Source organism: Phodopus roborovskii, unplaced genomic scaffold (genome assembly GCF_943737965.1).
Source record: "Phodopus roborovskii unplaced genomic scaffold, PHOROB, whole genome shotgun sequence".
Lineage (NCBI taxonomy): Eukaryota > Metazoa > Chordata > Mammalia > Rodentia > Cricetidae > Phodopus > Phodopus roborovskii.
Genome location: NW_026126482.1, coordinates 29,867,544 through 29,879,387, shown reverse-complemented (window position 1 = coordinate 29,879,387; position 11,844 = coordinate 29,867,544). Strand labels below are relative to the sequence as shown.

General features: G+C 42.0%; 1 protein-coding gene across 1 annotated transcript; it reads right to left on the bottom strand.

The window, feature by feature from the left end:
* Positions 1-416: 416 nt before the first annotated feature.
* On the bottom strand, positions 417-5,157 carry LOC127229373 (cytochrome b-c1 complex subunit Rieske, mitochondrial). The gene is made up of 2 exons (XM_051194496.1): positions 4,870-5,157; positions 417-1,307 (listed from the first exon to the last, which is right to left on the bottom strand). The coding sequence occupies exons 1-2, from the start codon at positions 5,081-5,083 to the stop codon at positions 697-699; spliced, it is 825 nt and encodes a 274-aa protein (XP_051050453.1). The 5' UTR covers positions 5,084-5,157; the 3' UTR covers positions 417-696.
* Positions 5,158-11,844: the final 6,687 nt, after the last annotated feature.

Sequence of the window (11,844 nt, the reverse complement as noted above, 5' to 3'; positions counted from 1 at the left end):
ATGTTTATCTTTGAGAAGAGCATGATCTTGACAGATTTATTTTCTTTCTTTGTCTTTCTTAGGCTTTCAAGGCAGTGCTCTGTTATTTTTGGTTTGGAAAAAAAAAACTTAAAGTAATGGATGTGTTGTCATATGCCCGTCATGCTACACTCAGGTGGCACAGCAAGATTATAAGTTTGAAGCCAGTTTGGGTACAGAATAAAATCCAGTCTTTAAAAATGAAAATATTTCAATACAATATTTTTATCTATGTCATTTCCCATAACTGTGAAAAGTGTAATTATCAAAACAAAAACATTTGACATTAAAATAACCTTTGCCATTCACTTGGAAGTAAAAAATGATGCCTACCTCTTTTCAAGTTGAAGATATGAGAATTTAGATAATGAGAAAGCCATTTACAGATTTCACAAATATCTTGTACAACAATCTGTAATGTTTTATTAGAATTAGCTATCAAAGACATTGTACCTTTCAAGTCTGTAACTGAATTTAATGATGTTCAACAGTGGCTTTATTACGATAATGCTTGACAATATTTAAGAGTGAATTCAATTACTTCACATTAATGTTTGCCAATACATTATTCACATCTTAAATATTTTAAATCAACCAACCTAGAAGTACACAAGGCTTGCTCTCAATTCTTCTGAGGGGACAGAAAGACTGAAAGAAGCCTAGGCCTGAGTCCAGTGTCTACCCCACAACAACTACATCATCACTGGTGAACTCATAGGTAGGCACTTCCAGGTTGAGAGGCGCAGGCCCCCTCCTGATCCTGCCAGAGGCATCATAGTGTGACCCATGGCATGGGCAATAATAGCCACCGAAATCTCCTGCGTTTGCAATGGGCACACAACCAAGATGAGTGCAGACACCTATCAGAATAACCCATTCAGGTTTCTTTACTCTCTCTAAATCATGCTGGGGATCCCTCAACTGGGACACTTCAACTGCAGCTTCCTGGGCAATCTCCTTCTGGGTTCTATGGCGCACAAACAGAGGTTTGCCTCTCCACTTGAAAGCCATGTTCTTTCCTTCTGGAATATCAGACAACTTGATCTCGATCTTCGACATGGCCAGTACATCAGCAGAAGCGCTCATGCTGGAAACGAACTGGGTGACCACATTCTTGGCAGCGTACGCAACGCCCACAGTAGCAGTTGCAGTTACCAGGTACGAGAAGCCTTTTCTAGCCTCACTGCTCTCTTTAGAAGACTTTGTGCTATCTAGAACATCAGCACGACGGTAATCAGAGAAGTCGGGCACCTTGACATCTGTATGGGAATAACGAACAAAAGCAGGAACTGCAAGACAAACAGGTGAAAACTACAATTAAAAGAATGTCCTGGAAGGCGTACATATCAGCAAAGACTTTTGAGTCATAATGACAAATGGCAAAATAAACAGATCTTTCAAATTTTTCTTTTTTAATCAACTGCTTAGACAGACTACCCATCTATGCTAATTACTTCTCATTCTCTCTAGAGTAGGTCTCAAAACTCACTAAGTCCACCTAACAATTCCTGTGTGGTCATCTCAAGGCAAATCTCTAGTCTGTATTTCTGTCATTTGCTCCCTGGAAAAATTACTAAAGTTCATAACATACTAATTACAACATAGTAACCCTCCTGTGACTTGGTAAACTTTAGTTGTAGAAAAATTAAGGACTGCTATTTTCAATTCCAGGGCATAAATTTTCAAATAAAGCCATTGGTAGCCAAAGAACAACAAACTTATCAGAATAGGCAATATTCAATGGAATCTACAAAATAATTATTCAATTTAATAAGGGGGAAGAGGGGCGATTTTCATATATCTCCCCTTCACCAGGATAACAGCATCTATAAAAAAAATAAAATAAAAAAATCTTTCTTTTCTATACTGTGGACCCTTTGAATGGGACACTTTTCTGTACGTTATAAAATGGGCCAAATGTCTGTGACAAATGAACAGACATTTAAAAATATTTACTGCTTATACATAGTGTGAAAGCAGCAGTAGCATGTCTTCCCTCCCGTGCCATTTCTACATCTCAGACAAAAACAATGAGCTTACTAACAAGCTTCTCTAACTATTGTTAAGAAAGTAAATTTCCTCACAAAAGATATACAGAGAGAATAAAAATCGGTCCTATAAATAGAAAATATGTATTCTCAAAAAATTTGATTTAAGACTGTAGTATACTTTTTAGGGAAAAAAGAATGTTGAAAATTATTCACTTTCAGAAAAATATATCCTTTCAAAATGCAGATCTACTCATGACACACAAGGCCACTGTAAGTGACAGTGCTATCTTGGTCTTGGAGGTTCTCATCGTAAGTCTCCTTAATCCCAAATATCAGTATTTCAACTACTTTTCACGTGACTTCAAATCAAGGAACTACAGAAGTCACAAATTTGAACAAGCAATGTCAAAATTACTTTTCTGACCACCCAATCCTTTTGGGGGTGGGGAAGAACTAAGACATGGGTAGTGGTAACCTAGGAGTCTCAATTAGGACTTTGCAAAATCACTTGACATATTATGTATTAGCTTACCTAATATCAAAGGGATGGTATAGAGTAACATTTGGAATCAAGTAAGAATCACTTCCCCATAACATCACACTAAAAAATGTGTTGTCTACCTCAAACATAAAGGAGCCAAATTCACAGCTCTGCATTCAACAGTATCCAACCTGACAATACAATACAAGGTAATTAAGAACACTACATAGAATGACTCATTCTGACAAAAGAAAAAAATCATATGGTGACAAAAGAAATCTAGTTATTGACTGTTCTGGGTCCAGAAAGTTATACTTCATTGGGTGACATCATTAACCAATGAAAATTTGGGAAACTGCCATGTTGCAAAAGTCATTCTCTTGTAATTTGCACAAAGCATATTAACCATGGGTGCTTAATTTAATTCTAACCTTAAGCATTATTACTATCAATTATGGGAATATGGCCTCGAAAATAAATAAAAGAAGTCTAAGGCATGTAGATTTGCAATTGTAGAGCCAATGTACCTAGAACTCTGCATGGAAAGTTTGCTACCATAATGCAAACTTACTCCTCCATGACTCTTCCAACCCAAACCCACCCACTTTGCCACCATCTATCTTTCCATAAGCCACCTTGATGGATTTTAAGTAGAAATTAAGCTACAAGGTAAATGTTTTCAGGAAAAGGGTTTGGCTGTTTTGACAGTCTGCTATGGAAAAAGCTTTTATGAAGCAGGTAATTCACCAGTCTTTATAAGAAACCTTTGGGCTATCTGACAAACTTGAGTGATTTTTTGTTTTGTTTTGCAATTCCTCCTCCCTCATTTCTCACCTCCCCATGCCCCAACTCAACAGAGCTGGAATAAGCTAAGGTATTACACTTCTGTCCTGAACACTTTCTCAAAGACCCACTAGTGTTCTTTCATATTTATTCAGAAAAAAAGATCTTGTACCAGCTTATACAAAACCTGACACTGGGAGACGAAAATTACTGAGCTTTTCTATTCCATTAAAGTCGAGGTCGGAAGTTTCAACAGCAGATGTCAAGTGCTAACATGTTTTAATGATGTAAGGGATTCAGCAATTGTAAAATGTTGAATCTGACCTGAAATTAAGATTAAAGGCTAAAATATAGCTATGCAAAAAAACACAATGCTGATCATTAAACCTGCAGGAAAGCTAAGCATGGTAGTTCATGCTCATAATCCCAGATTGGGGAAGGCAGAGGCAGGCAGATCTGAGGCCAGCCTAGGCTACACAGTGGGACTCTACCTCAAAAGGAAAGGAAAAGAAAAAAAAAAAAAAGGGGGGGGGGAGAAAAAGAGGGGTAGGGTGGGTGAACCGATGCAGAGTAAAATGTGGGCAATCCGATTAACACATAGAAAGGTCATAAACTCAACACTGAAGGGTGCCAAGTAGGTAACAACATAGTGAGGACTGTGAGATGAACCAGAATCATATGGAAGCAGAAACCAGAGCCCAGTGCAGCTTCCCATAATGTGGCATGCAGCAGAAATCGTTCTAGATTTTTAAATCACACACACACACAAATGTCAGACCAAGCATAGATTTAGGTAACTTGGACCATGCTGCAAAGAATCCCCTCTATGTGGCTCACTTCACTGCTGGTGGTCTGTTTTCTGTAACAGTAGCATCTACCTCTGCCTCTTCACAAGAGTAGCATCTACCTCTGCCTCTTTCACTAGCTAGGGCTTGTCAAAGTCCTAGCTAGAGGAGGCAGATACCTGAAATGCTGCTGACCCTCTACAGAGGAGCTGACCTAGGGGTTATGCCTTCCTTTCTCGTTCATGGAAAAATGGGGGAATGGGGGTGGTCTCTGGGGAGTAAAGACGCTGAAAGGCAGCTGCACTAGTACTCGAACTTCCTATGTGTTCTTTACCATTTCTGTTTCCAACACGTAATCGTCTAAACCCTACCAATGACTTTACATAGAATTCTCTCACGTAAGCCTCCCGACACCAAAATTGTTATAACCACGAATCCACCTCACCGGTGGGGGAAAACGTTTGGAAATGTGCCCAAGGTCAAGCTCCTGTAAGCCAACAGTGTCTGTCACTGAGCGGGAACAGTGAGAGGCTTAGTGTTGAAGTTAACTACGGAAGTCAAGTGTAGCCTGAGTGCAGACAAGTGCTTAGGCCTGGGAGGTGGAGGATGCAGCCGCCGGAGCATCCCAGAGGCATTGGGTCCTGGTGAGTGCGCCTGCTCGGAGAGGCGCCCAGGCTGTCAAGGTCGCTGAGGCCGGCACCGCATCTTCCCGCTCCGGCCGGGGACCCACATCCCAGCACACCGTCCTCCTCTACCGCCCCGGACCCGGAACGGCAGGGAACGAGATCGGGGCACCCCGAACCCAGCTCACCGTTGAGGCCCACCGTGGCGACCAAAGGCCGGGTCGCGGCCTGGCCACTCAGCGACTCTCGGGACAGGAAGGGTCGCTTCACGTCCAGAACAGGAGGCTCCGGGGTGGCGGGCACCGCGGCTTGCACCAGGGGCCGCAGCGCGCCCGCCACCCCGCGGGACGTGGCCGACAGGACGGGCGCGAATGGGCCCGAGCGGGCAGCGATCGACAACATGGCGACAGCCGCTCCAAACACCGAGCCGGTCACAGGGACGACCTTCCGCTCCTACGCAGGCCCGAAGAGGCGCGGAAGGCGCAGGGCCTGTGACGTCAGCGCGCCGCCGGAAAGGGAGTCCCGCAAGGATCCGCGAATCCGGAGGATCGCCGCTTAGGAGGCGTGGCTACGGGCGCTAGGTGGGGGCGGGACAGGAAAAGGCGGGGCCTGGCGCTGGCTCTCATTCGGTGTCTGGCTTGGTGACAGTGCCTCAAGAAAACACAAGCCTGGAGGAATTTCTCGTGGTGGTGACTGCGATCCTTCATTTAGGGCAAAAACTTAACCAGGGACGACCTAGGCACGAGAAAAAAATTATTACAGAATTAAGTACAAGCTCCTACTTCCTAACGTCTATTGCTTAGAATAAATACTTTTTTGTTTGTTTTGCTACAATTTTTATCATCTTACACCAGAAAAGCCAGAAAACTGTGTGCAAAGTTTGACAATGACAGTGGCTTCTGATTTTCCATTATATACTATTCTTTAGATTTGGAGGTTTTCTGCATTATGATCTCTTTGAAATGACACTAATGCTATCGCCATTTTACCAGTGAAGGCCGGCCCTTCTGGTATTTATTCCAAATAAATAAATAAATACCATGCTCAGGCATGGGTTGCCAGCAAGCAGTGGAGAATTGTAGTGCCCCGAACCACTTCTCTGAACTGGTTTTTGAACTAGTGCGTTTTCATAGTGATATTTCAGGTAGTACAAAGGGGTAACTCCTAATCACTTTCACATAGTGAGAAAATACTACCTTTTAACTTCTCTCAGCTCTGATCTTACCAATAACGAAGCCTCAGTTTGGTGCTAATCAACATTAACCCCTCCTTCACTTGATAATCTCCTCCTTTTGTAGTAGAATAAACCTTGACTTTAAGTTAATGCAAACAATTGAGTTTAGAGATACCATTCTGTCACAGGATGCAATTATCCATATAGATTTCTCTAATCTACTCCACAGTAAGATTCTTTGTTTACTCGTTTAGGGTTTTAAAGACAAGTTACATATAAACTATGAATTTAAGCAATGCATACTCTGGTATGATTATGATATGATGCTTGTATAAGCCAATATGTGGACAGTGCAGTCCTGGCAGCTTTCCAAACCTTGGCCCTGCAGTTTCCTCATAAAGTGGAGGAAGAATAGTAAGTTATCCACTTTTTTTTTTTTTTTTTTAATGGGAGGATAGAATGCCCCAAGCTACCCAGAGCCCATCTGTTGTCATGACAGGAGCAGCAATTCCTGTGAGTGTTCATTTCTGTTCTTCTCTAGGAGTGCAGCACACCAACCAGAAAGTTGTTGACAATGTTACTTCCTCAGAAACCATCTGATCTGCCTCACAACACCATCAGAGCAACCACCAAGGGCAACACATAGTTTGATTGCTTTAGATGAAATGATCCAGCTTACAACAGCCTGCTGCGCGTGATGAGCACATGTAGGTTGAATTAATAATGGATGAATGGGCCTTCCTGGGGGAGGGGGCCGACAATCTCCCAGTAGAACGACAGGCATGGGAATAGTTACCTCTAGACTCTCTGTGTTCAACCCATCTATCACTCACACTAACTACCTGGGGCAAATTCTGTGTGTGCTTCAGTCTTTCTTCTATAAAATGGGAATAATCCCATACACTCCAAAGAGTTATTGCGATGATTAAATGGGCTGTGCGAAACAATGGTCTTCACTTCGTGAGAGTACTGAAGACTCAGAGAAGGGAAAGCAAAGCAGCTTTGTTTATAACCATGCAAGGCCTGGAGTGGCAGACAAGTGCCACGGGCCACCCCAGCTGGGTATGGGGGTCCCTGGGATGAGGGTTCTCGAAGGCTAGATGGGTAAGAATTCTGCAGTGACAAACAGAAACAAACAGAAGCAGTTTGAATCTGAGTGTATTTTGCAGCTTTCAAGCAAGGCTTTTTATGCAGGATATAGAATAGTTTCTCAGAAATTGTATTCATTGAAGCAAATCCAGATAGAACAAATGACATCATCGTTGTTAGGTACAGTAACCTACAACTTATTCAAGGCTAATCACAACTAACCGCCCATTTTCTAAGATTAGATTAATAAATGTTTATGGTCAGTTATTGTTTAGCATTTGTTGCCTAGCTCTTGTGAATCTTTGAAATATTGAGCTATTTTGACTTTTTCTTATGAAAAGACTTTCTTTACCAAATGTTTAAACCGATTCTCATTACACATGTACAGCCATATGAAGTTTTGTTGTTGGGAAAGTTTTCATCAATACTATGTGTACTTACGTGAATGATTTCTCAGGGGGACGGTTTCTCCTTTGTATCTTTTGTTTAAAATGTCAGCATAGGCTTTCAGGAGCATTTTGATAATATGAGAAAAAGAATGGAGGAACAGAGGTTGTCAAGAGAACTACGGCTCAATACTTTTCTCCAGCCAAGAGTTCCGCAACCAGTTCCAGGAGACCTCCTTCTCTTGGAGTGATCGCCTCAGTCTGTGGAGCTTGTCACACAGAATCTACTGGATTTGGTGTGGCAGGCAAGCCAGTTGAGAACAGAGAACAGCAATATACACCCTGAATGTATAATCCTTCTTCCTCCTTTCAGGGTAACCAGGAAGGGGTCAATCCTATTACCATCTAGCTCTCATCTTTCCCTCTGTCATTTATAGTTGTCTCTTTTTTTCTAACAACAAAACATGTTCATGTTCATCTCTACATTTTAACATCCCGTTTATTTTAAAATTCATCAGATGCATGGCATGGCAGGCAAGCTTGACTGTGAGTTGGGGCAGGGTATCTTAGCATAGTTTGGGTGGGAAAGGATAGCTGAGAATTGCCTAAGCAAGCATTAGAACAGCTTTAGTGTGCTCTGTTCATTTCTAGATAGACGTAAGACATAGCTCAAGGGACCTTTGAAAATGCAACAGCATGTGTTCTCTCTAACAAGAACCAGGAGAAGCTTGACCTGGTGGTACATGTTGGTAATCTCAGCACTTGGGAAGCTGCAGCAGGCAGACTGAGAGCTCAAGACCAGCCTGGATAACACAGTGAAACACATCTTAATAAACAAACAAATAAATAAAAAAGCAAGCTTGGTGCAGGCACAGGCCTGTAATCACAGCACTTGACATACTGAGGCATGTGGGTCAGAAATCCAAGACCAGCCTGAGAACTTAATGGGATCTCATCTCAAATAAAAGGTAAGGACAGGGCTCATTGGCTTTTAAGTGAAAGGGTTGTTAGTATCCAAGCCTTAGTCTACCGCTTCCTTGAAGGCTAAGATTCCAACAACCTGATTCAAACTCCATTTATGATATGTGTGTCTTGGCAATGCAAAGCTTCACATTTTTCATCTATAAAACAGGCATTGAAATTGAGGGCTGGGATGTACAGCACATGTACGCCTGGGGTCCTGAGTTCAGTCTCTGCAGTGGGGGCAGAGATTGCTATGGGAATTGAAGGACCTAATGCATAGGAAATGCTTAGAAAAGGAGCTCAATAAATGTTTGCTGTAAAATAATAAAACTAGGATGTAGTGAGATAGTCCTTCTGTGGCACTGACCACGCCCATTGGGGGTGGAGCCATGGGCGGAAGTAACCTGTGGAAGGAGGTCGGAGGGGGCCAGGGAAGGTGCTCTCTTTCTGGCGTGACTCGGTCAGGAGAGGATTGGGTTGAATTTCCTGGTGTTCATCTGTCTAGGTTGTAAGTTATTTCTTCCTGAATAAACATCTATTCGGCCTATTTGTTTATCCTGATCCTTATTTACCGTGATACTAGGATGAAATTGAGAGAGGGAGGAAAAGAAGAGTAAGGAAGGAAGAGTTAAAGTGGCAGAAGAACATGATCAATATATGTTTTATAAATGTATGGAAGTGAGCCTGGGAGGATGGCTCAGCAGTTAAGAGCACTTACTGCTCTCACAGAGGATGTGTGTTTATTTCCCAGCACTTAACATGATGGCACACAAACACCTGTAACTCTAGTTCCAGGGAAACCCATACCATATCTGGTCTCTTCAGGCTCTTGAACACACATGATGCATGCACACATTACACAACGGTTTTTAAACCTTTAAAAATGTTTTGAGCTTTCAAAGAATAAGAAATAATAAATAAACACCTGTCATTAATTTTTTAAAGTAGGAGGGAAAAAATAGGCATAGGTCTGGGAACAAAACTGTTTTCCCAGCTCCTCAGTAACCAAGAAGTCTGTAAGGCATAGTATGCATATGAACAAAGGCAAGAGGCCGGAGCTGAATGTAAAGAAAAACAAAAAGCAAAGAAGCAAAAAAAACAACAACAGGTGGTTTGTATAAATTGGATGTCAGCATTCATAAACTGGAGAATTATTCTCTCCCCTCTCAGTACCGTGTAGACACCTGTTGAACTAACATTCATAGTGCTACAAACCTCAGAATTGTTTGTTAGTTTGCAAATTAACATACAGATAGATCAATAGGCCTCTCCCTAAGGTGCCTGCCTCTCAGTGTCTGGGACCTATGTAATATGCTACCTTCCACAGAAAAGAAATTCCAATCCGCAGAAGTGATTAAGACCTTGAGCCAAGGTGATAACCCTGTATTGGCAGGTGGACCTGTGTCATCACATGGTTCTTACAGGAGAGAAGTCGGAGGCCAGAGAGAGATGCGTGGCTGTCCTAATCATGCTTGGAGGAAAGGTTTCTGGACTGGGGATGCTGTAGTTGTTAAGATAGGAATAGAAAAATTTTCTGACCTTTGGAACTATAAAACAATCTATTTGTATTGTTTTAAGGCAGTATGATTGTTATAGCAGCAGTATAAAATTGCACAGAAGAGACCCGGCCATGTTAGATATGGGTCCTCACACAGAGGAACAATTATGGGTGTTCTTATCAAGGGAAGATGCTTGCTAGTCTGAGTCCTTTCTTATTGTTGTCACTCCATTTAATAATTTCCTATATTTCTGACTGAGGCTTCTGAGTATGGGGCCCATTGTCAAAAGCAGCAGAATGCAAAGAGGCATCAGCTGCCCTAGATCCAAGACTGTGAACTCTCTTCTGAAATGCTTTCATCTGGGTAAATTGGTACTAATGGATGGGTACTAAGGGATGTGAGCTCTAAGGAGAATTTGCTAGGAGTCTCCAATGCTGTTATGCAGCAATTTCCTCCCAGCTCAAACAGTCCATTCTGGAGGGAGGTTAGCTCCTTTTTGTATAAGGTTCAAAAGATGAAAACAAAGCATATAGAGATCTGTGTATATGTGGAAAGTAAGGACTTCTGAGTTGTGAATGTGACAGAGAAGGGAGTTGGGGTAATAGACACCAGTATACATAACACCAGTGATACTGGGAAGATCTCCATTCCCAATTTGATTTGTATCTTCAACGTGTCATGTACTTGTGATGCTCACTGCTTCAGACTCTTACATGTGAAAAGCAAGTCCGTGAGAAGCTTTATTGTAAAGATGTTAGATTTTTGTCTCTAAAACACCTTGAAATAAACATTAAATATCTGGACATTTGAATTTGTATTATGCAATGATTAACTTCATAACTAAATTGCCAGCATTACTGTCTTTGAGGCTACTGGTGCACAGCAAGGTGAAGAAGGACCTATACAACAACGTGGAAAAGAAAATCTCCTTTGGCAATTATAGTGCAATATGTACCTTCTTTTTGACAGAGAATTGTTTTTAACATTAAAACTATGGAAATGCTGGGTGTTGGTGGAACACACCTTTAATCCCAGGGCTTGGCAGGCAGAGCCAGGCAGATCTCTGTGAGTATGAGGCTAGCCTGGTCTACAGAGCTAGTTCCAGGACAGGCTCCAAAGCAACAGAGAAATCCTGTCTTGAAAAATCAAACCAACCAACCAACCAAACAAACAAACAAAACAAAACAAACAAAAAACTATGGAAATAGTCTAATACTGATGCTTTGGGGGCATGGTTATAATTTTCTCTTAAATTTCCCATTCCTTAAAAAAAAGTTTTTTTAAATAAAGATTAACCTTTTAAGAAAAATCTTTCAACATCTACTTCAATATTCCTCTTTCATTATTTGATAAATGATAGGCTACACACTTATTCAGTGTCATGGTTACTGCAAACCCCTACTATTTATCCTCCCTCCTCCCACAAGTTGGAGGTGGTAGCAACCAAAGTTCCCTGGAGGGGGTGATACAGGGAGAGGAGGGGGAGAAGGGAAGGGGTAAGAAAGAGACAGAGAGCACACAAGCATGGGACAGACTGCATAAGGCGAGGCAAGAGAAGAGTGATGACAATCTCAAAAGATTTCTGGAGTAAATGTGCTGGCATATAAATATTGGGCTGATGGGTTTGAGGGGCATGTTTGGTCCTTTGTGTCTCCTACAGGGACAGAACCTGGAATAACCCGGAAAAACCATGCACTCCTGGTATATCTCTTCTAAGGAACCAGGAGAGAGTATCTGACATAGCAGAGGTCAGGTCTAATCTTTTCTCTCTCAGCTGAATCTCCATATGAAGACTCTCCACCCCAAGCTACCCTTACCTATATGTAGCTCTGTCTCCTGATGAAACCAAACACTCAGCTAGACACTGACTGCTGTTGGTGGCACCAGTGTCTGATCAGAGACCAGCCATGAGGCTTTCCGGGATGCATGTGACTTCACATGCGTCTGACTAAGCTGGCCCTGGACTGCACAGTTTCATCTGAGAAGCACTCTGATAAAAGACAAGAAAGAAGAGCCAGGGCCAGGTATGTCTGTTCTTCACCAGCATCTGAG